At 42.1% G+C, this 25,882-nt stretch overlaps 1 protein-coding gene across 1 annotated transcript in view; it reads right to left on the bottom strand.

Moving 5' to 3' along the window:
• The window catches only part of LOC125276042 (NACHT, LRR and PYD domains-containing protein 12-like), a 56,992-nt gene extending 31,358 nt beyond the window's left edge, over nt 1–25,634 (bottom strand). The window contains 9 exon segments of the mRNA XM_048203449.1: nt 1,468–1,640; nt 1,774–1,821; nt 1,823–1,949; nt 11,672–13,510; nt 14,194–14,304; nt 19,943–20,062; nt 20,716–20,826; nt 23,619–23,763; nt 25,591–25,634. Of these exon segments, the coding sequence (XP_048059406.1) occupies nt 1,468–1,640; nt 1,774–1,821; nt 1,823–1,949; nt 11,672–13,510; nt 14,194–14,304; nt 19,943–20,062; nt 20,716–20,826; nt 23,619–23,743 (2,654 nt within the window). The 5' untranslated portion in view covers nt 23,744–23,763; nt 25,591–25,634.
• Between the last annotated feature and the right edge of the window lie 248 nt (nt 25,635–25,882).

Here is a 25,882-nt window from a genome sequence, read left to right as displayed (position 1 = left end):
CCTGAACAATGGCACTATGTTGACACTAACAGCAATCCAGCTGATGACATCACCAGAGTAAGAGCCTTACTGATCTAGCCAAGCTTAACCATTGGAGTCAAGGACCTTCTTTCCTTTATTCTGACCAAGATCAGTGGTCAAGTCTCCCTGACAGGATTGAGGACTCAGTTGAAGCTAAGAAAGCCTTTGTTCTGTAGCCTCACTAATGCTGAAGAGAACCCTTTGACTTTAAATGTTCAGCAATATAAATCATGTAATGAGCTCACTCTTCTCTTGACAAGACTCAGATTCAACTTCTTTTGCAATAGGCCCAAAGAAAGGATTTTGAAAGGAGTGGGAGTAGTCAACTATATAACATTTTATCTGAGTTTGATCTCCTCAAGACTGATAAGAGATGGGGACTACTTTTCAAATGTCAAACCACTAGATGTGTTCAGGTAGAACTACTGACTAGTGTTGATGCTGACAGTTTCTTGATGGCACTACGTCACTTTGTAGCTCGTCGAGGACAACCTTATGAAGTGATCAGCGATCAAGGAACTCATTTTCATGGGGGTGAACAGTGAGCTGAACATTCTAGTGTGCATGCTTTGGATCCTGCTTCTCCCAAATTGCTGAATTTTGCTCAATTTGCTGACACAGATCATTTACAGACAAACATGAACATTATGACTGTCTGACTGTACTTTATCCATTATATGTTCGGTCCCACTTTATATTAAGTGGCCTTAACTACTATGTACTTTCATCAAAAAATAAGTACAATGTATTTACTGGGTTCATACTGAATTGCAAAACACTTTTGCTGCTATTGAGGTGGTAAGGATAGGGGAAGCTTTGGTGGTATGGGTAGGTTTAAGGGTAAGGGTAAGGTGTAATACAATACAATACAATACAATGTTTATTTATATAGCACATTTAAAACAACCGAAGTTCGACCAAAGTGCTGCACAGAGTATGCAAAACAGAACAGTCAACAGGATTACAAATAATAAGACAATATATAGAATAAACACTGTAAAATGGATGTGGTGCATTAAAATATACGATCATTGCACAGCAAGTCAGGAGATGCTGAAAGCCAGGGAGAAGTAATAAGTTTTAAGAGAAGACTTAAAAATAGACAGAGTTGAAGCAGCTCGAATTTGAGTTGGGAGACTATTCCACAACTTGGGGCCAATAACAGAGAAAGCACGATCACCTCTGTTTTTGAGACGTGCTCTGGGAACTCGCAATAAGCCAGAATCAGCTGATCTTGAGTAAGGGATGGGTCAACAGTGTAATTATAAATGTAATTACAGAAATTAATTACAGATGCAATTACATGCTGGTATTTTTAAAATATAAGTACAATGTAAAAACATGTATGTACACAATAAGTGCACTGTATCAAATGATTAATTTAAATGTAAGTACATAGTAGTTAAGGCCACTTAATATAAAGTGGGACCATATGTTTTTAAATACCTCAGGATCTGCAGCTGACAGTTTGGACTCTTCAGTCCATCAGAAACGAAGCTGACACCAGAGTCCTGTAGGTCATTGTTACTCAGATCCAGCTCTCTCAGGACAGAGTTTGACGATTGTAGAACTGAAGACACAATTTCACAATGCTGAGCAGTGAGATTACAGCAAACAAAGTCTGAAAGAGAGCAGAACAAACACACATCAATAGTCAGATCATCTACAAACACACATAGTCAGATCAGCTAAAGAAACACATGAACATTGTGACCGTCTGACTGTAAATGATTTCTAATATGTTTTTAAATACCTCAGGATCTGCAGCTGACAGTTTGGACTCTTCAGTCCATCAGAAATTGAAGTTGACACCAGAGTCCTGTAGGTCATTGTTACTCAGATCCAGCTCTCTCAGGACAGAGTTTGAGGATTGTAGAACTGAAGACACAATTTCACAATGCTGATCTGAGAGATTACTGCCAGAAAATCTGGAAGAGATGAAATATTAAAACAAATAAATAAAACAATAAAGACATGTACAGTGGGTTTCCAGTTTTCTGCCCTCAGGATGACAATGATCTGAACACTGAATCACAATACAATGATCTCCTGAGAGTGTGATAATCTGATCACTTTATCATTCAGATTAATATCTGAAATCAGATGGGTTTTTTTCAGCTAATGAATATTTTAAATTTAGCAAAATCTAGTAAAGTTTTCGGAGGGTATAAAATATAAAAGTTTTGACAGACTCTCCAGACAGCTATGCATTTATTGCAGTTTTACTTTTTTTTTACTGGATTAAATCCTTATTGCTAAATTGTAAATTTGATAACTATTTTTATTTTCCCACTATTTGGTGGTTCAGTTGTATTAGCTTAAGTCAATGGTGTTCACAGACACAGTAACTTGCTTGGTTTTATTAACTTTATTCAACATCACAGCCATTCAAGGTGACATGCTTGATAGGTAGTTTAAGCTTTACAGTGATGAAGAGATTGAACAACACTGTTCTGTGATTTATCAATAAAACAGCTTAGAAACTGAAAAGTTCTATCATATATTTCTTAGTAAATAAAACACACAGCTTTCACTATCAGTAGAGAGATGCTGCCAGGTAGAAATAAAATCACTCTCTCACTAATGTATTCATATAATAATCTGAAGCCATTAAACCCCAGTGCATGTTGGGAATGAAACTGCTTAAAGCTGCTGTCTGTAACTTTTTTTGGTAAAAAATGATCCAAATGAATTATTGAGCAAAGCCATAAACAATCACTGTTCAAAACTCTCTCCTTACCTTAGCTTGATTCACAACGGTCAGCTTGTAATAATGTTTTATGATCTGATTGATACTGGTAGGAATTCATGGGAAATATGAGTATGCTGACGTTTGTCTTTGAGTCATTACGTCACGTCAGTAAACAGGAAGGAGTCCTGGCTAGTAGGCTATATGGTGGATACTCCTGTAGCGCATCATTTGTAGCCTCTTCTTACAGCAGCTGGAATGGATTAAACTTGGGATGGAGGCTTGAAAACCAGAAAGTTCAAAACCACAATCATCACTGACAACTGTGGTAAAAAGTAAAAGACTTCAGACTGCAGAGAGCCAGTAAAAACGGGAAAGCGACTGGGCTTGAAAGATGGCGTGACTAAAGGCAGATGGCTATTTTTCTGCTGGACAGGTGAAGACATTTCAATTGTTCACTGGGTAATAAGGTTACTGTAGCACACGTTTTCACTTAATCTATAGTTATGAAGAACGATAATACTAACTACATACACAGTCACACAAAGTACTTTATTAATAGATACTTGTATACTATTTGCTCTTTACAGGTGGAATGTAAACCTGAGAAAACGCCGCTACTTTAATGATTATTTCTAAGTTTACTGAGCGATGTAAACTGCTGTCATCCATATCACATCATTGCTCTAACCGACGTTACCTGAAGAATCCTTTCAGCGTAGCAGATATTCGCAAGCATCTGGAGCCAACTTATGTAAGTAAAGCAAAACATTTCTGTTTTTTTTAATTATTGTTTTTGTAAGGATATCTTATTGAAGAAAATGTAGGGCAACATGTGTTGGTGCTTTTTGTTAAGCAAATGTGATTTTATTCCTACATTCATGTAATAAACTAGCAGTAGCTTTATCTATGATTAGTAAACCTTTTCAATCTTTCTTTACTTGCAGGCTGAACTGGATGCTTCTGAAGAGTGAGCTTCAACACTTCAGGTAATTCGGTTGAGTTGAAATGCTAGTTGCGTGATGTTTCCTCAGATAACTGGACACAGACTTGACTTTCTCTTTTCTACATCCACTGTTGGTTATACACTTGTGTGTTTTTGGTTTTCTAGGTTATGCACAAAGTTACACTATCACTGAAAACAGCATGCGTCAAGATTTTCAGAGACTCTGTGTGACATTTTAAATGTTTATGATCTACAGGTGAGTTGAAATGTGTCAACACTACCTCCATCACTGTCTTCACTGTATATACTAGGGTGACCAAACATCCTGTTTTCCCAGGACATGTCCTGTTTTCACGTCCTGCCCTGGCCGTCCTGGTTGTTGACTGGTGTTATACGAGATTTTCAGTTTCTGAGATTTTTGGTTTCCGAAGGCGGAGCATACATTAATATATGAGTTTCGCAGACATGCGCAATTGCACATGCAATCTGAGAATATTAGTTCAGATTGTATTCTCAAGACATTAGTGGTATTATTCCATAAAGGTAACTATATTCTCAGCGTCGCGGCTGACTTATGGCTAAGCTACAGTTGTTTACTTCTAGGTAACAGTTTATAATGTTTTCATTAATGCACAATTTGTGAAGTCGTCTGTAACTGAATGACAGATACTTCGTGTAACAGCAGAGCACCTTCAGCTATCGTCTACACTGAGTTCAGCTCGTTGTGCTCTTCCTTTGTACCTCGTGATGTAACAACTGACAGGCCTATATACATTTCTTTATAACTTTCATGCTTATTTGTTAAGCAACAAAAAACTACTGGGAGCTCTACAGCAAAATATAGATGGGCAAACAAGGAGGATGAGGAAGAAAAACAGGATGAAGAGGAAAACTAAAGATATAGATATTAGTTTTTGTAAGTTTGTGAGAGCTATTTTTGCTAATATAGCAGAGGTACTTTTTTAGTCATTTATTATTTATTTATTTTTCTAATACAGAAGAGACATTATTTCTATCATTATTTCATTCGTTATTTTTGAAACATGTCATAATAAAACATGTTGAGTAACCTCTGAGAAAGCCTATCTGAATTTGTGTCTTTGGTTATAGATAGTATTTTGAAATATAACAATTTTCTATCCATACAGAGGCATACCTTAAATGTACTGAAATTATAAGGTATCTTTGAGTAAACTTCGAGAATCATTTGAGTATCTCAATGCCAAGTGTCCTGGTTTTCGGTAATCAAAATATGGTCACCCTAGTATATACAATAAAGTTGGCTTGCTTGTTTAACATGTTAATGTTTGCTTGACTTTGAAGGATGTGCATGATGTCAACATGAAACACACCGTAGCCCTCTGTGCTCCATCAGTGTACCTGTGAGGAAGAGGACCCACAATTCTTCAAGAAATGTAAGTATTCAATGCATTAACATAATTGCTAGTATCGGTGAATGTAACTGTCTACTTTTAGTCTACTGAGTGAAACTTACAGTTGGACCCTCTATGCTTATTTCAGGAGGCGTTGGGAGAGCCAGACATCACTGATTCTGTCATTGTGGTCAACGAAACGAAAGCACAATGTCCTTCAAGCACTGCAGTTGTGATAGAAGATGATCTTCAGTTTTAGCATGTTCAGAAGCACTTGTTCACACAGTCACAGGACTAATCTTCAAAAAAATCTTCAATTGTACAGCTGAAGGTTTTTATTTTATTTTTTAGGTTTTGTTGTTGTTGTTTGTCTTTTGAGTTAGTTTTTTTATGTAATGAAGTCCTGCAGAGGTGCCTGATCCTGTTCCTGGAGATCTTACCTGCCTGCAGAGTTCAGCTAAGATATTCAGCTCATTATTTTGCTAAGTACAAAATGTGTCAAACAGCAAAACTTTTTCCATTTACCAATGTGTTTAAAACATTTTTTATGTTTGTCTATAATTATTACATTTTACAGTCTGTGTATAAGTAAATACTGGTGTATAATTTTCAAAATGTGGTAAATATTATTTTATTTACAATACTTGTATAACAACTGCTGTTATTTGATGTAATATAGTTTTGTAATTGTTTTGTAAATAAAATCTTTTCATGCCAACCAGATCAAGTAAGTTCTTTACAAATGGACATATAATTGCTTTTTTTATAATAATGTGATGTTTGTATAAATTTAAGTAATGTTATTTATGTATTATAACTTTATAGAATTTAAATGTAAGTAAGTGTTTTGGCTGGGTATCAAATTTAAATGAAAAATGTATGAACAGCATGGTAGATATATACATGGGGCTGGGCTGTTTCTGGCGCGCTGTGCGCATTTGCGACGGCCCGCTTGATTGTGGCAGTGTCGGCATGGTAACGGCTGCCGCGTCTGGCCCGATTTACTCAGCCTGGAATCGGGCAGTGAGTACACAACCATCCAGCCAGATCGCTGCAGACAGAAACGGGCCGAAGAGGTAAGTCTCCGGTAGGACCAGAATCTAACAGGAACTGGCCCGAGTGTATTTTGCTATCTGGGTTACTTCTTCAGATTACATTTTCTGGAGAAACTTCTTATTATTGGACACATACAAGACGCTACTCCTCAAAACATTAGATTCATCCGCTGAGGAGCCGTGCCGAAGCACAACCCACGTAAAGATGATAATTCCACTAATCACTGCAATTGCAGGTTTCAAACAGAGATGGTGGCGACAGAGAGGCGAAACTTATGGACTGTAGCTTTAAGCTCTTTTAAGTGCTTGTTTAAAAGTCCCAAAATTATATTAACATTTACCATTTATTTCACTATTAATCATCATCTATGAACTGTCCAAATAATAAATTAATTAAATTAAAAACGAAATACATCTTTTTCTGCCTAGTTCTCCTATAGGCACACACCGGCCCCGACTATTCTAGACCATAGGGCTGCACAATTAATAAAGTTTGAAATCATGATTACAATTACGGATGCCACAATTATGTCATCGTTGAAAGGAGCAATTACAAAAAAAGTCCACTTACATCATTCTGTGTGCGTAAGATAACTTAAGTTAGATAACATCAGATAACATTTTTATTTTAGTTTTAATATAACAATAACATGGTTCCCTTTCGATACTTCACTCGTACTGTGTATGGGGAAAGGTCTCCTTTTTCCCCGTTCTGAAGCCTTTTTCTAACGCAGTGTAACTGCATCGTCATTGGTTCACTCATAGACAAGTTGTTGAACCAATGACGGCACCGCATAACTGCGCGGCCTATGGCGACAGAGCGCGCGAATATTCCCGCCGAAATGGGCGGGGTTTAGGGCTATATAAGTGGGCGTTTCGCCAAATTTCGTTCTCTCTCCTTCAAAATCACATCTCTCCTCGCATCTTGGCTGAAGCCTTCGCCGCCTGGAAGAAGCTTTTCTGGAAAGAAGTTCGCCGCCTCGAAGAGGCTCCCGCAGCGGACTGCTAGGCACACACCGGCCGCCTGCCAGCGCGTCTCCTGCCGCCATCCGGCGTGCCTAAAAGAGCGATTTTCCCGCGGTTTATTGCCGCTCTAAAAGAGCTTTCCAACAGCGGTTTTCACCGCTCTAGCGGCCCTCGCCACTCTAAAAGAGCCCCTCAAACGCCGTTTTCATGGCGGCGGCGTTGTTACAAATGCCGCGCCACTCGTTTGGCACATGCAGAACCCCGCATGACGACGACAAGCACGGTGAGTGCGTCGGCTGCCTGGGCAGACCCCATGCAGAGGCCGTGCTCACCGGGACCTCGTGTTCTCACTGTGAGAACATGAGTCTCACCTCTCTGCGCTCACGGATCGCCTTCTTCGGTGAAGGCGATCCTGCCGCTCGCGCCCTCCCATCTTCTTCCTCCCGCGAGCCGGCTAGGAAGAGACAGCGGGGCAGAGCGACCCAGCGCACGGAGTTGGATGACGTCACGCCGGCTTCCCCGCATACCTCACCCTCTCCCCCGAGAGAGCAGTCCCCCGTCCTGTTCTCCCGCCCTGAGCTGCGTCCCTCGGCAGATGCGAGCGACCTCGTCTCTTTTGGCGGTTCTGAGGACGAGCCGATTGATGACTCCATGTCTCTCACGGCCTCTGAAAGTGAAAGTTGGGCCGGTGATTCTGACCCCACCCGCCTTCCCTCGCTGGAGCCCATTGACTGCAAGCCGGGTATGGATGCCGAGCTCTTCCGCATCCTCTCAAAAGCAGTAGAGGTTTTGGACCTCGAATGGGCTCCGTCAGAGGAGCCATCACAGAGCAGGCTCGACGAGTGGTTCCTGCCGGGTCCCCGCCAGGCCCCTCGCCAACGCGCCGCCCGTTTTTCCCAGAGGTTCACGACGAGCTGACGAAGTCGTGGCGCACCCCGTATTCTGCCCGCCTACGAACTACACATTATTCAGCTCTCACCTCTGTGGATGGCTCTGAAGAGAAGGGTTACGAGCATCTACCGCCCCTGGACGAAGCAGTGGCGGCTCACCTCTGTCCCCCCGCGGCTGTGGGTTGGAAAACTAAGAGGGAAACACTTCTGCCCTGGCTGGCAGAGCCTACACGTCCGCGGGCCAGGCTGCCTCAACGCTGCACACCATGGCAATTCTCCAGGTGTTTCAAGCGAAGCTCCTCCGTTCTCTGGACGAGTCCGGCGTCGATGCACCTGTCTTCCGTGACCTCCACAGCACCACTGACTTAGCCCTGCGTGCCACAAAGGCCACAGCTCAGGCCATTGGATGATCCATGGCCAGCCTGGTCGTGCTTGAGCGCCATTTGTGGCTCAACCTGACCGAGATTAAGGAGATGGACAAGACGGCCTTTTTGGATGCCCCGGTCTCTCCCTCTGGTCTCTTCGGGCCAGCAGTAGAGGGCTTTACAGAGCGTTTCACTGCAGCACAAAAGTCGTCCCAGGCTATGCAACACTTCCTGCCTAAACACTCTAGCTCTATGTTTGCTTCCAGCCGCCCCAAGTCTGCGCCGGCTCAGCAGAACAAACCTGCCCCCTCTACCTCTCAGGCAGCACCACCCAAGGAACAGCGCCATTGTAAGCGCTCCTCCTTCCCGAGGCAACGTCAGGGACTCCGGCCTAAAATTACGCTGGACCCGACGCCTCCTAAGCCTTCCTGATTTTTCAGGAAGGAAGAGGATGGGGCAAAGTCTCGCCACAGCCGGACCACCCCAAAAGCTCTTTCGTTCCACCCCCCCTCCGCCTCATTCAGCTCCGGGTGTGGGACATATGTGCAGTGTTGTGCTAACTGGGCCCAGTGCTGCATCCATGCAAAACGCCATTCTTATGGCGAACACTATGAATATTTTACCTTCTCTAAGAAAGAGCGAAGTCCCTGTTCCACTCTCTCCGGTTTTCCGGCCCCCGATTGGCGGCCCGTCATCCGATACCATTCAGCCCCTTGTCACACGGGCCGAGGCCTGGCGGGCCATCCCCGGAGTGTCAAGTTGGGCTCTGGGAACCATAAGTCGAGGCTACTCACTTCAGTTCACCCGAAGGTGAACATGCATTTTCGGCAATCTGATCAGCTCTTTATCTGCTTTGGTGGCCGCACCAAAGGGTCTTTGGTCTCAAAGCAACGTCTTTCGCATTGGATAGTCGACGCTATTGCTCTTTGTTACTCCTCTATGGGCCTCGACTGCCCCATAGGAGTTAGAGCCCACTCTACTAGAGGAATGGCTTCCTCTTGGGCCTGGTCTAGAGGAGTTTCGATTAAAGACATCTGTGAGGCGGCCAGCTGGTCCTCGCCGTCCACTTTCGTCAGATTTTATCATTTGGACGTCCTGACCTTACAAGCTCGGGTCCTCTCGGTATGATCCAGCGGCCTCTATCGAGCTCCGCTTCATGCCACTCTGGGAGTTAACTCCCTTTTTGTAGTGTAACGAGGGTTTGACGGCTCCGGCCTTCTCACTTGTCCTCTGGTTCCCTCACGGTGCCCAAGACAAGTCCAGTCGTTCCCTGCCGTGGCATGGCGCGGTTGAATTCGTTCCCCATACGCAGTATGAGTGAAGTATCGAAAGGGAACGTACTCGGTTACTAACGTAACCTCGGTTCCCTGAGAAACGGAACGAGTACTGCGTTACATGCCATGCCACGAGGCTGCGGCTTCAGTGGTTCAACAACTAGTCTATGAGTGAACTAATGACGATGCAGTTACACTGCGTTATTGAAAAAGGCTTCAGTAACGGGGAAAAAGGAGACCTTTCCCCATACGCAGTACTCGTTCCGTATCTCAGGGAACCAAGGTTACGTTAGTAACCGAGTACGATATTTATATTTTTATTTATTTAAAGCAACTAAACAATGTATATTTGACATGTGAGGCTTAATGGAAAAGCAATAAAAGTTTTTCAGAAAGAGTGTTTTCAGCTTGTTTGTTTTGATATAACAATAAGGCATGCAGTCGCTTCAATAAAACATCATTCAGTGTAAATTGTGAACATTGTAATTAATAACCGCAATTACAATTTCAAGGGAATAATCAACAATTATGATTTTTGTCATAATCATGCAGCCCTACTAAACCACGACACAAACATGAAAAATTCTGATAACCTACGATTCTAATGTAAATCATTTGCTGTTTTGTTTGTATAATTACTCCAGTGAACTAGCTGTTGTTGTGTTTGTGTTAATTTTGATGAACACAATAAAGAGTTGGGACATGTGGGCTTTACTTCTTTCTTTTGACTGAGTTATTCCTAAAACTCAGTGAGATTCACATCACAGTTTAGAGTTCTCTAGAATGAGTGGCCAACTAGTGCTTATTCCTGGGTTTACCATCATTACAAAGTTGCTTGTCACTCAAAAAGAGTATTTGATGGAAGCAAGCTGCCAAAACGACTCTTTTCTACTTCCTCCTGATCACTTCTGGAAGCAGAACAGCAGCGGTGAGCAATGAGGAGACGAGGAGAGACGCAATGACATCAGCCAATCAAAACAGAGAGACGCATTGACGTCAGCCAATCAAAACAGAGAGACGCAATGACGTCAGCCAGTCAAAACAGAGAGACGCAATGACGTCAGCCAATCAAAACAGAGAGACGCAATGACGTCAGCCAGTCAAAACAGAGAGACGCAATGACATTAGCCAATCAAAACAGACGTCATTTATCATAAGCCGAGCGTTTCTGACAGACGGTTACAATGAGGGTGGAGATATTCATGTTTTGAATGTGTGACTTTTGTGCAAAAATATCTAAACATTCTTAAATCAAGATACATTTACTTCAGGAGAAAAATTATATAAAGTCTTGTTTTCTGAAAAAAAAAAGTAAAAATTGCCAAAGGGCAAGAAAAATAATCTTGTTGTCCCTTTAAATTAAGATTATTTTTCTCATCTCATTGGGAGATATTTTTATGTGTGACTAATTCATGTACGTGTGTGACCTGTTGAAATGTAAGTGAAATCTTTTATTTTGACATTAATGTAGTCTCAATGCTGACAGAGTAAATATGTGTTAGAAAACTAGAGCTTTATCACTCATAATATTCCCATTCACAGTAATCCACCTTCTCTATCGTTTCATTTATTTTATGGCATAATCACACCTCTTTAAATATATAATAATGTCAAACACTGGCTAGTGCTGTACAGTAAAAAGTAAGACACTTCAAGCACAGCCGTCACTGTAATAGTTCACTGTAACAGTCGTCAAATAGCTGAACATTAAGCATTTATGATGAATAATTACTGAAGATTAAATGTCATGATGATATATTATTATTGCTATTAATATCAGCAGTAATTTATGTCATTTTATCTTCATTCACAAGTGAAAATGTCTCAATTCCAGCTTTACAGATCAATGGTGTCGACCGTCCCTTTGCGCCACCTGGTGGTGATTTCACCAGCGAGTTTCACACGTGACTGGGTTGTGTTTACCTGCGGCGGTAACAGGCGTTTTAGTGACTATCTACTATACTAAAGAGGCGTGTCGTGACCCTTTAAGATTCTGTTATTGAGGAGAAAATCTCTCATTTAGGAACATTTATTTTAAAGGTGTCAGATTCATTATTAAATATGATACTTTAGTTCATGATTAAACACTCACAGAGCTTTTCTGCAGTTGATCACAGCTGGTATCAGTCTTCTTCTCCCCTCATCTGATGTGTTGTATTTCATGGGGTTCAGCTCATCCAGCGGTTCCTCTGACATCTGGATCATGTAGGAGATTGTTGAGCAGTGAGACGGAGAGAGTTTCTCCTCTGAGTGTTTGTCTGATTTCACAAACTCCTGAATCTCTCTGGACAGAGACTGATCTTTGACTTCCAGCAGACAGAGGAACAGATTGATGGATCTTTCAGTGGAAAGAACATGTCCACCTTTAATCTGCTTCTTAATGTCCTGTGTAATTCCTCTGATGCTCTCGGAGCTGTTCTCAGTGTGTGTCAGTAGATCCTGTAAGAGTCTCTGATTGGACTCCAGTGAGACGCCCAGCAGGAACCGCAGGAACAGATCCAGCTGTCCATTCCTACTCATGAGGGCTTTATCTACTGCTGATGTTAGTAGATCATACAGAGAGACTTTATCAGATCTGTAAAATCTGAACTCATCCAGTGGTTTCTTGTTCTTGATCACATGTGAATAAAACAGATAGAAAGCAGCGAGAAACTCTTGAAAGCTCAGATGAATGAAGCTGTAGACTTTCCTCTGATGAATCACAGATTCCTCCTTAAAGATCTCAGTGCAAATCCCAGAATACACTGAGGCGTCAGTGACGTCTATGCCGCTCTCTCTCAGGTCCTCCTCATAGAACATCACATTGCCCTTCATCAGCTGTTTGAAAGCCACTTCAGCAAGTTTCACAATCACTTCTCTGTTGGACAGCAGGAGTTTCTCTGGATCTCTCTCTTCATACTTCTGATTCCTCATGTTGATCTGAATCAGCAGGAAGTGGATGTACATTTCAGTCAGAGTTTGAGGGATTTCTGCACTCAGATCTTCTTTCAGGAGCTTCTGAAGCACAGTGGATGAGATCCAGCAGAAGACGGGTATGTGGCACATGATGTGGATGCTTCTTGCTCTTCTGATGTGTGAGATGATTCTGCTGGCTTGATGCTCGTCACTGATTCTCTTCCTGAAATATTCCTCCTTCTGAGGCTCACTGAATCCCTGAATCTCTGTCAGACGGTTGATGTATTTGGAGGGGATCTGATTGGCTGCTGCTGGTCTGGAGGTGATCCAGATGAGAGCAGAGGGAAGCAGCTCTCCTGTCATGAGCTTTGACATCAACACACCCACTGATGAAGTCTCAGTCACATCAGAAACTTTCTGAGCATCTGAAAACATCAGTGTGATTCTGCTTTCATCCAGACCATCAAAGATGAACACAACTTTACACTCCTCATAAATCTTTGAGTCCAGATCTTGAAGTTCAGGATGAAAGTCCAGCAGAAGTCTGTGAAGACTGTACCGATGATCTCGGATCAAGTTCAGCTCTCGAAATGGAAGCACAAACATGAAATCTACATCCTGATTGTCTTTTCCCTCGGCCCAGTCCAGAATGAACTTCTGCACAGAGACGGTTTTTCCGATTCCAGCGATGCCTTTAGTAAGAACAGTCTTGATCTGGTGTTTCTCCTCACGTCCTGGTTCAGGTGAGGCTTTAAAGATGTCATTGCAGTCGATTGGAGTGTCTTGTGAGTGTTGTGTTCTGGCTGTTTTCTCCATCTGGAAAACCTCATGTTGTTCATTCACTCCTTCACTCTCTCCCTCTATGATGTAGAGCTGTGTGTAGATCCTGTTCAAGAGGGTTTCATTCTCCTGGAGGTTCAGTCCCTCAAATAATCTCTCATACTTGTTCTTCATGCTGGTTTTGAGCTGCTCTTTGACTCTCTGGAGTTCATCATCTACTGCTTGAGGAGAATCCTGGTCTCCAGTCTGATCATCTCTGATTGGAAACAAAATACAAACATAAAAACATCTTCATCAATAAATCATGACAGGAACAGCAACACATTTAAAGGAGTGTCAGTTTAACAGACTTCTGTTATATTACACATATTTACACTAAACTTTAACATATTTTCTGGAATTTAAGTCACATTTTCTCTCATCTGAAATGTGCTGCATCTTATATTTGTCTGTTTTGGACTCTTATGTAGAAGTTTTGGTCTCTTAGATTCCTGTCCTAGTTTTGTCTTCATTACTTGGGCTTTAGAAGACACTTAATATTCAGAAATATTATTGATATGACGGCACTGAAACTATCAAATGAGAACAAAACATGAACTGAACTGAATAATGACATGCCTGTCTTCTGTAGAGCTGCTTTATAGCTGTAATATTAATATATGATGCTAATGCTTGGGGTTTAAATGACACCTAATATTCAGTAATCAATAAAATATTTAAGTGAAGATTAAATAATATTGATTAAATCTCTCTCAATAATTTAATTTTTCACCCGTTGTGACTTACAGTCAGTTGTGATTTAGTTTCTGGAAAATACTGTAACTGTTTCCATGACAACTAAAAATTATGCTTTCTGCTTAGACCTTATTTTCTTATAAATAAATGTCTCAAACTAGTTTCATTACAGCAGGAAACTCACTAAATAATGCTGATAATCACCTGGGGTCAGAGGTCACTGGTCCATCACTAAATTCAGGAGGAACTATGGATTGACTGCTATTCATAGACACACAACTGGGTTGTGGAGATGTTGCTCTCTGACTCCCCCTGCTGGTGACACAAAGACATAATAATAATAATAATAATAATTCATACACATATTTATACGTTATATAACTGTCGATGCAAACCGAGCATGGCCGGGCCTCTATCACTATATAACTGTCGATGACGCACCGAGCATGGCCCCGCCTCTAACACTGTAATTGTCGATGACGCACCGAGCATAACACTATATAGCTGTTGATGACGCACCGAGCATAACACTATATAACTGTTGATGATACACCGAGCATAACACTATATAGCTGTTGATGACGCACCGAGCATAACACTATATAACTGTTGATGATACACCGAGCATAACACTATATAGCTGTTGATGACGCACCGAGCATAACACTATATAACTGTTGATGATACACCGAGCATAACACTATATAGCTGTTGATGACGCACCGAGCATAACACTATATAACTGTTGATGACGCACCGAGCATAACACTATATAACTGTTGATGATACACCGATCGTGGCCCCGCCTCTAACACTGTAACACTGTAACGCCTCTAACACTGTAATTGTCGATGACGCACCGAGCATAACACTATATAACTGTTGATGACGCACCGAACATAACACTATATAACCGTCGATGATGCACCGAGCACGGCCCCGCCCCTAACACTATATAACTGTCGATGACGCACCGAGCGTGGCCCCACCTCTAACACTATATAATTGTTGATGACGCACCGAGCATGGCCCCGCCCTCTAATACTATATAACTGTCGATGACGCACCGATCGTGGCCCCGCCTCTAATACTATATAACTGTCGATGACGCACCGATCGTGGCCCCGCCTCTAACACTATATAACTGTCGATGACACACCGAGCGTGGCCCCGCCTCTAACACTATATAACTGTCGATGACGCACCGAACGTGGCCCCGCCTCTAACACTATATAACTGTCGATGACGCACTGAGCACAGCCCCGGCCCTAACACTATATAACTGTCGATGACACACCGAGCATGGCCCCGGCCTTAACACTATATAACTGTCGATGACGCACCGATCGTGGCCCCACCTCTAACACTATATAACTGTCGATGACGCACCGAGCATGGCCCCGGCCTTAACACTATATAACTGTCGATGACACACCGAGCATGGCCCCGCCTCTAACACTACATAACTGTCGATGACGCACCGATCGTGGCCCCGCCTCTAACACTATATAACTGTCGATGACGCACTGAGCACAGCCCCGCCTCTAACACTACATAACTGTTGATGACGCACCGAGCACAGCCCCGGCCCTAACACTATATAACTGTCGATGACACACCGAGCATGGCCCCGCCTCTAACACTATATAACTGTCGATGACGCACCGAGCATGGCCCCGCCTCTAACACTATATAATTGTCGATGACGCACCGAGCATGGCCCCGCCTCTAACACTATATAATTGTCGATGACGCACCGAGCGTGGCCCCGCCTCTAACACTATATAACTGTCGATGACGCACCGAGCACGGCCCCGCCTCTAACACTATATAACTGTCGATGACGCACCGAACGTGGCCCCGCCTCTAACACTATATAACTGTCGATGACGCACTGAACACAGCCCCGGCCCTAACACTATATAACTGTCGATGACACACCGATCGTGGCCCCACCTCTAACACTATATAACTGTCGATGACGCACCGATCGTGGCCCCACCTCTAACACTATATAACTGTCGATGACGCACCGATCGTGGCCCCACCTCTAACACTATATAACTGTCGATGACGCACCGATCGTGGCCCCACCTCTAACACTATATAACTGTCGATGACGCACCGAGCATGGCCCCGGCCTTAACACTATATAACTGTCGATGACACACCGAGCATGGCCCCGCCTCTAACGCTACATAACTGTCGATGACGCACCGATCGTGGCCCCGCCTCTAACACTATATAACTGTCGATGACGCACTGAGCACAGCCCCGGCCTTAACACTATATAACTGTCGATGACGCACCGATCGTGGCCCCACCTCTAACACTATATAACTGTCGATGACGCACCGATCGTGGCCCCACCTCTAACACTATATAATTGTCGATGACACACCGAGCATGGCCCCGCCTTAACACTATATAACTGTCGATGACGCACCGAACGTGGCCCCGCCTCTAACACTATATAACTGTCGATGACGCACCGAGCGTGGCCCCGCCCCTAACACTATATAACTGTCGATGACACACCAAGCATGGCCCCACCTCTAACACTATATAACGGTCGATGACACACCAAGCATGGCCCCACCTCTAACACTATATAACGGTCGATGACGCACCGAACGTGGCCCCGCCTCTAACACTATATAACTGTCGATGACGCACCGAGCATGGCCCCGCCTCTAACACTATATAACTGTCGATGACACACCAAGCATGGCCCCGCCTCTAACACTATATAACTGTCGATGACGCACCGAACGTGGCCCCGCCCCTAACACTATATAACTGTCGATGACACACCGAGCATAACACTATATAACTGTCGATGATGCACCGAGCATAACACTATATAACTGTTGATTACACACCGAGCATAACACTATATAACTGTCGATGATGCACCGAACGTGGCCCCGCCTCTAACACTATATAACTGTCGATGATGCACCAAGCACGGCCCCACCCCTAACACTCTATAACTGTCGATGACGCACCGAGCATGGCCCCGTCTCTGACACTATATAACTGTCGATGATGCACCGAACGTGGCCCCGCCCCTAACACTATATAACTGTCGATGATGCACCAAGCACGGCCCCACCCCTAACACTCTATAACTGTCGATGACGCACCGAGCATGGCCCCGTCTCTGACACTACATAACTGTCGATGATACACCAAGCATGGCCCCGCCTCTAACACTATATAACTGTCGATGACGCACCGAGCATGGCCCCGTCTCTGACACTACATAACTGTCGATGATACACCAAGCATGGCCCCGCCTCTAACACTATATAACTGTCGATGATGCACCGAACGTGGCCCCGCCCCTAACACTATATAACTGTCGATGATGCACCAAGCACGGCCCCACCCCTAACACTCTATAACTGTCGATGACGCACCGAGCATGGCCCCGTCTCTGACACTACATAACTGTCGATGATACACCAAGCATGGCCCCGCCTCTAACACTATATAACTGTCGATGACGCACCAAGCATGGCCCCGCCTCTAACACTATATAACTGTCGATGACACACCGAGCATGGCCCCGCCTCTAACTGTTGATTACACACCGAGCATAACACTATATAACTGTCGATGATGCACCAAGCACGGCCCCACCTCTAACACTACATAACTGTCAATGATACACCAAGCATGTCCCCGCCTCTAACACTATATAACTGTCGATGACGCACCGAGCATGGCCCCGTCTCTGACACTACATAACTGTCGATGATACACCAAGCATGGCCCCGCCTCTAACACTATATAACTGTCGATGACGCACCGAGCACAGCCCCGCCCCTAACACTATATAACTGTCGATGACGCACCGAGCACAGCCCCGCCCTAACACTATATAACTGTCGATGACGCACCGATCGTGGCCCCGCCCCTAACACTACATAAACTGTCGATGACGCACCGATCGTGGCCCCGCCTCTAACACTACATAACTGTTGATGACGCACCGAGCACAGCCCCGCCCCTAACACTATATAACTGTCGATGACGCACCGAGCACAGCCCCGCCCCTAACACTATATAACTGTCGATGACGCACCGATCGTGGCCCCGCCCCTAACACTATATAACTGTCGATGACGCACCGAGCACAGCCCCGCCCCTAACACTATATAACTGTCGATGACGCACCGAGCACAGCCCCGGCCCTAACACTATATAACTGTCGATGACGCACCGATCGTGGCCCCGCCTCTAACACTATATAACTGTCGATGACGCACCGATCGTGGCCCCGCCCTAACACTATATAACTGTCGATGACGCACCGATCGTGGCCCCACCTCTAACACTATATAACTGTCGATGACGCACCGATCGTGGCCCCGCCTCTAACACTACATAACTGTTGATGACGCACCGAGCACAGCCCCGCCCCTAACACTATATAACTGTCGATGACGCACCGAGCACAGCCCCGCCCCTAACACTATATAACTGTCGATGACGCACCGAGCACAGCCCCGCCCCTAACACTATATAACTGTCGATGACGCACCGAGCACAGCCCCGGCCCTAACACTATATAACTGTCGATGACGCACCGATCGTGGCCCCGCCCCTAACACTACATAACTGTCGATGACGCACCGATCGTGGCCCCGCCCCTAACACTATATAACTGTCGATGATGCACCGAGCATAACACTATATAACTGTCGATGATGCACCGAGCATGGCCCCGCCTCTAACACTGTATAACTGTCGAAACTGATATTTGGACCTTCAACCTGTTGGTAACTTTTCCTGATAAATTTACTCACCCCCATGTCATCCAAGATGTCTTTCTTTCATGAGTTGAAAAGAAATGAAGGTTTTTGAGGAAAACATTCCAGGATTTTTCTCCTTATAGTGGATTTCAATGGCTACCAACAGGTTGAAGGTCCAAATTACAGTTTCAGTGCAGCTTCAAAGAGCTTTAAACGATACCAGATGAGTAATAATGGTCTTATCTAGAGAAACCATCGGCCATTTTCTAAAAAAATACAACCGTTTATGCTTTATAAACAATATATCGCCTTGAACGTACTTTCCGTTTATGCATTCTTCATAACGCTTATGCTGAATGTCCTACGCCTTCCCTATTCTACTTATGGAAAAAAACGAAACTGGTGGCGCGTTCGTTCCGTAAGTTGAATAGGGAAGGCATAGGACGTTCAGCATAAGTGTTATGAAGAAGGCTTAATGCGTAAACGGTTGTCTTTTTTTCGAAAATGACCGATCGTTTCTCTAGATAAGACCCTTATTACTCGTCTAGTATCGTTTAAAGCTCTTTGAAGCTGCACTGAAACTGTAATTTTGGACCTTCAACCTGTTGGTAGCCACTGAAATCCACTATAAGGAGAAAAATCCTGGAATGTTTTCATCAAAAACCTTCATTTCTTTTCAACTCATGAAAGAACAACATATTGGATGACATGGGGGTGAGTAAATTTATCAGGAAAAGTTTATGTAAAAGTGGACTAATCCTTTAACTTTGCCATTACAGGGTGATATTTGCCCCTTTAAATTAATTTCCTGGGGCATTTGTACCATTATAAGAGCAATTTTTCTAATCTTATTAAATGTATGGATCATATTTTGTCAATTTCTTAAAATAGAAAATTTGTTTTTAAAAGTTAAACAATAAATCCACTTACAACAATAAGATCCAATCAGACTGTTACCAATCAAAAGAAATCATCAATCCATGTTTGCACAGCAGAAGAGGCCCAGAAGCTCCATCTGAAGTGGTGTTATTTAGACATTTACATAGACTGCTTCATGAAGATCATGGGTAAATAATGTTGTATGAATGTTTTTAAATATAATGTTTTGAATTTTGGTTTTGATTACTTTTTGATTAATCGTCCAGCCCTAATTGAGACACAGCTATTGTCTCCAGTACAGGACAGTGTCTCACCTGGGGTCAGAGGTCACTGCTCCATTACTGAAGTTAAAAGGAGGATCCATGGATCGATCGCTCTTCAGAGACACACAGCTGGGATCTGGAGATGAAGATCTCTTCCTCTTCCTGAAGATACTGAGATATAATAATAATTCATATATATCTTTACACTGTAGTTAAAGGTGCTCTAAGTGATCCTGGGTGGAGTAACTTCCTGTTGACGTTCGAAGTGTTGTCAAACAAAACAGAGGCTAGCTAGACCCTCCTCCTCCTCCTCCTCCTCCCTCCTCCTCCCCTAAGATCACATAATTCGAACTTCCCTCTTTATGCTTCTCTCTTCTACACACCCCCTTCATGTGCACGCGCACTAACCCCAAAACTCCACCCCCAAATCATTCTTGTCGGTTATTGGCTGGAACATGTTTATTATGTTTCGTGGTCCAGGCTAGACCAGTTTGTTTTTACTGCCGTTTTGAGCTTGTGGCGACTACAGAGGCCGCGTTTTTTTACAGTGTGTTCAGGGGACAGGCAGCTAGCGGATAGTGAGGAGATGTTTGCTGTATGTGACAAAAAAATGTTTTGGCCTAAAAATGTGTGACATGGCTTAGAGCGCCTTTAACATAATATAATTAATTCAAATGTGATGTAACCTGGGAAAACCCGTTGGATGTCACAATGGAACGTGATGGGTAAAATTTCACCATGTGATGGTTTTCACAGATCACATCACAAATGATCTCTTGCTGTTGTAATCAGTCTATTGTCTTCAGTACAGGACAGTGTCTCACCTGGGGTCAGAGGTCACTGGTCCATCACTGAATTTAAGAGGAGGATCCATGGATTGATTGCTCTTCAAAGACACACAGCTGGGATCTGGAGATGAAGATCTCTTCCTCCACCTGGGGCCCATTTCAGAAAGGAGGTTAAGTGAGAACTCTGAGTATGTTAACCCTGAAAAGAGGGAAACTCTGGATTTTCTGTTTCAAAATGGGAGGTTTGTCAAACCCGAGAAAGCAGGGTAAGTCAAGCCTGTTTCTGAAAGAGAGGTAACTTATACTCAGAGTCAGTTACCATTGTAACTTACTCTGTGAACCTAACCTGGTCAGGAGCAGGTTTTCTTCGGTAAACCCAGAGTTTCCTTCGGTCTCCTTCCCTTTTTTTAATGTGCAAGTGATGTTTAAATAGTTCACTCATTCATTCACGCTGCAAAAATGCTTTTCTTACTGAGTATTTTTTGTCCTATTTCAAGTACAAATATCTAAAAATTCTTAAATCAAGATGGATTTTGCATATAAGAAAATGATATAAGATATTTAGTCTTGTCTCCTGGGGGATCTAAATTAAGTGCATTTTACTTAAGTAAATTTATCAATATCTGCCAGTGTGGTAATAAAAATAATCTTAATGCAGACGGAAAACAAGATTATTTGGAGTGTCTATTACTAAGAGCAAATTAAATGTCAGACCAGGTTGAAATTAACACACATTCTCGTGGCTGCAGTGGTGTAGGCAGTAGTATGTTGGGCACGGAGAATTAACTTGTGATGTGATTGACTGGGTTCGAATCCACCTTCTGCCGAGCTTGCCATTCTCCCTTATCACATCAGAAAGGCATTTATTTTCAATAAAAATGAAGAAAATGTACTAAAAGTGGAAGTAAATTGTGTAACGAGTGTTTAATAATGATAAAATCATTTACACTCTTATTATTGCATCCTGTTAAATTATTTTTTTTCTTCTTCTTTTTTTGCATGTGGGATACCATGAAAATGAATATTAGTTCAATAACTTATCTACCAGTTTTCACCTTTGATATTATAACAGTGATAAGAATTAAACTTGCATTGATGAAGTATGCGGACGTCATTTTGTCACGTGCTGTTGCCATGGTGAATCGTAATATCGGTGTCATGAATGTGGCTCCCTCGACTCATCCTCCGGACCACCGGAGGGAGCCGTCACCCGAATATTGACTGGTTACAATTCGGACTCCATTTCCCATAGGCCCTCATTCCTGGGACTGATTGCACATGCACCTGCACCACATCACACACACACTATTTAAGATGCTCACATGCTCTCACACATTGCAAAGTCTTGATTTGCTAAGGTGATCATTTCTGAGCGTTATTTCTGTGGACTGCTATGCTGTTATTACCTGGGCTGATTATCACTGTTTGAACTGCTGCCGCCTGCCCTGATTTCTGCCTGGACTCTGATCTGTGTTTGCTTGCCGCCTGTCTCGACTACTGCCTGTGACCCGACTTTGATTCTTGCTGCCAGCCCCAACCTCTTGGCTGCCCCCGACCACGGTACTGTCTTTGCCCTGTTGCATTTGCTGTATTTTAATAAAGACTGCAAATGGATCCATTCTCCACTGACCCTTCATTACAATTGGAGCTCCATTGATGATGGCTTTTCATAGTCGTGGTGCACACGCTTAACTCCAAGTCAACCTACTCCGAGTCGACTGAACTAACTCAATTCAGCTGTTCTGAAACAGAAAACTCAGAGTTTCCCATTTCAGGGTAAGTCAACTCAGAGTTCAAGTTTTAACTCAGAGTTGGTTGAACCTCCTTATTGAAACGGGCCCCTGAAGATACTTTGTTGTTGTTGTTGTTGTTATTGTTATTATTATTATTATTATTATTATTATTATTATTATTATTATTATTTATTATTATTAATAATTCATATACATCTTTACACTGTAGTTAACAATTAAATCAAATGTGATGCAACCTGGGAAAACCCGTCGGATGTCTCAATGGAATGTTTTCAGTAAAGTCAAAAAATAGGTTGAATGTCATCCCCTTTTTTTTTTTTTTTTTGGCAAAATTGGGTTTTCATTAAATGATTATTCTAAAACATCTGGTCTATCATCTCTGAAAACATCTTGGCAAAATTTGCCTGTTGCGTGCAGAAAAGCAGTGTTTTATCGTGGCAAGACTGTCCTTCTGTAACGTTACTGTTTAAGAACACACCCAGCAGACGTGAGGAGAAATATCAGCCATAGCTTTTCCTCTTAACACTACAAAGACAGTTCACCTGTCAAAATAAACCACATAACATGTAGAATGAAGGTGTATTAGTGCAAATTTCCCACCAGTCCTCTATAAACTACAGCACGCTAATATAATGTTATCGTGAGAACAACGGAGCTGTAATGAACACATGTTCTCATTCTGTGTTTATTAGAGGTTGAATTCAGATCAAATACTGACAAACTGACCATACTACTTCTGAATAGATGTCTACTTCATAAAATCTAGGAAAATATAGAATTATATGGTTCAGATCACTCAAATTAATGGAGGCGCCTTAAATGGTCAGCTATGGAGCTTGGGTGTCATCTAGTGAAAAAGTTTGGTGCTGCGCCCAAACAAAATCTTACTGAAAGCTCATTTTTGAAATATTTCAACCTAAAATTTGGAATGTTGACATTTGGCTTTTATTTTCTTGCAGTTTAAGAGTAAAACATGCTTTGTAAAATATTATTATAAAATATAAACAATTATATTTTTACATTTTCATAAACCTAAACTTCTATAACTTTTATTTCACTTTCATAATTTGAAACCAGTGATGGGTAAAATTTCACCATGTGATGGTTTTCACAGATCACATCACAAATGATCTCTTGCTGTTGTGTAAGTCAGTCTATTGTCTCCAGTACAGGACAGTGTCTCACCTGGGGTCAGAGGTCACTGCTCCATCACTGAATACAGGAGGAGGATCCATGGATCCATCGCTCTTCAGAGACACACAGCTGGAATCTGGAGATGAAGATCTCTTCCTCGTCTCAGAGTCTGGCATCTTCCCTGTATATGGAAACACTGGGAACATTACATTAATGTTACACTGATGCCTTTAGCAGATGCTTTAATCACAAGTAATTTACAGTGTGTTGATTTCAGCACATATCCCAGTGATCAACATGTGCTCTAAGAGTGTCTTATACTAAGTTATGAAAACATTATTTCTAAATATTCTCTGAACGATCAAAATGTGTCTTAGTTAGGTGAACACTAAAGGAATATTTCATTTGATCATTCTGGAAACATTAAGGGAACGTTACTTTTGAATGTTTTCTGAATGTCCTGATAAAGTAGAAGTTAAAAAGAGACATTCATCTAACATTTGACACTAACAGATAACTTTCATTATATCACGATCTAACAGATAACAAACCATCTATTAAAGTTACTGGAAAGACGTTTGTTCATGAGTTTGAGAGAACATTAGTCTTGTTATTTGGGATGTTCTCTGTGAACATCAAAGATAATATGAACACAACAAAGAACTGAATCATTAAATGAATTAAACTAGAGCTGGGACACATATATTTCATATCAGTGGATATTGATAATCATCAGGATAAATGCCAATCTTTATTTCTTTCAAATAAAGGCAGATTTCTCCTCCTGAGGTAAAGCTGTAGAAACCAGAACATGACAAACACTTGCAAACAGCTGAACATTTCACACATCTGAGCTACAATATTCACAACATTTATAACAATAACAAAATACATCAAAATATGCAGGAGTAAACTTTAGTAAAATAATTTTTTTGTCTTTTTTCCTGAACAAAATTCGGTCCCTATATAGAGTACAATGGGGCTAAAGGCACACCTTGAGAAAAAAAAGGAGGAGGGTCTAGCTAGCCTCTGTTTTGTTTGACAACACTTCGAACATCAACAGAAAGTTACTCCACCCAGGATCACTTAGAGCACCTTTAAAAAGTAAAGATTCTGAAAGCATTAAAGGAGATCCCATAATATTTAATATAGATTTACAGTAGTAACAATAAATGATGTTTTATTATGAAATAATAATATTTTTTTAAATATGATTGTTTCATTATAAATATGTGTATTATCTCTGAGATGGATACCCAATTTGATATATGATATTTGCTATGTGAATCTAACCATGTCACATCAAGAAATGGAAAAGTCAGCCAGCTGTTCATGTTAAATAATGTCTTTATCCCCAACAGCAGTGGCGCCTTTTACCCCAAATACCACATTCTTCTGTTATTGAAAAACTGTTGCTTGAATTAACTTGAACAGAACTGAAAATCATTAAGAAGACGTTTGTCTGAAAATATAACATTAATTTAATGGATTCTCATTTGCTACTTAAATCAACAACATTTAAAAAAAACATAAAATATTAGAAACTCAGAATCAACTTTGAGCTGCTGCCTGAGATCATGTCAAGGATCAGACACATTTACATGTGCATTTTGGAAAGCTGATAGGAAAGTGCTGAGGCAAGTTTGTGTGCCATCTAGTGGTTTAGAGGAAAATAACATCAAAGGCGCCTTTAGACCAGTTGTATAACGTCATAATCACTGTTATCGTGTTATCGCCAGGTCTGACATTTTCTTCTCTTCTGATTTCACAGAGGTCAAGTTACATCACCTAAATATATCTTCAGTGGAAATATCTTTACGGTTTTGATATAATCTGGATAAAGATTAGAAAAGTGAAGTCATGACGGAGATCCGTTTTATGTAGGCCTATCTTCATTTTTCGACGTCATTGGTCGTCAGTGTTTGTTGTTGTCAGTGAACAAGAGTGTGTCACGATCATATAAACACACAGAACAACATCATATAACAACATGATATTAAATAAAGCTGATAACTGAACTTACCGTCAAACTCACTGATGTGAAGTTCAGCCAAAGAGTTTAGAACCCAAGAGGCGACACTTTGATATTTTTTGGGTAACAGCCACTAGATGGCGCTCCGGTAGCGCAGCCGCCATTATGGGGTGAAAATACTAACTGAACCATAGAATCCTTCACATCTTACACACCCAAAATCGGCGAATTTCACTGCCAGATCAGAAGCGCAATAGAACAGTTTTTAAATTAAGTCATCAGTAAATTGTATCCTACAGTAAATGTATTGCCTTATATGTTTTATTTTACCAGTTGTGGAATC

This window comes from Megalobrama amblycephala, linkage group LG9 (genome assembly GCF_018812025.1).
Source record: "Megalobrama amblycephala isolate DHTTF-2021 linkage group LG9, ASM1881202v1, whole genome shotgun sequence".
Taxonomy (NCBI): domain Eukaryota; kingdom Metazoa; phylum Chordata; class Actinopteri; order Cypriniformes; family Xenocyprididae; genus Megalobrama; species Megalobrama amblycephala.
Note: the sequence above shows the minus strand (reverse complement) of the source record. Positions and strands in the feature narration are given on the sequence as shown.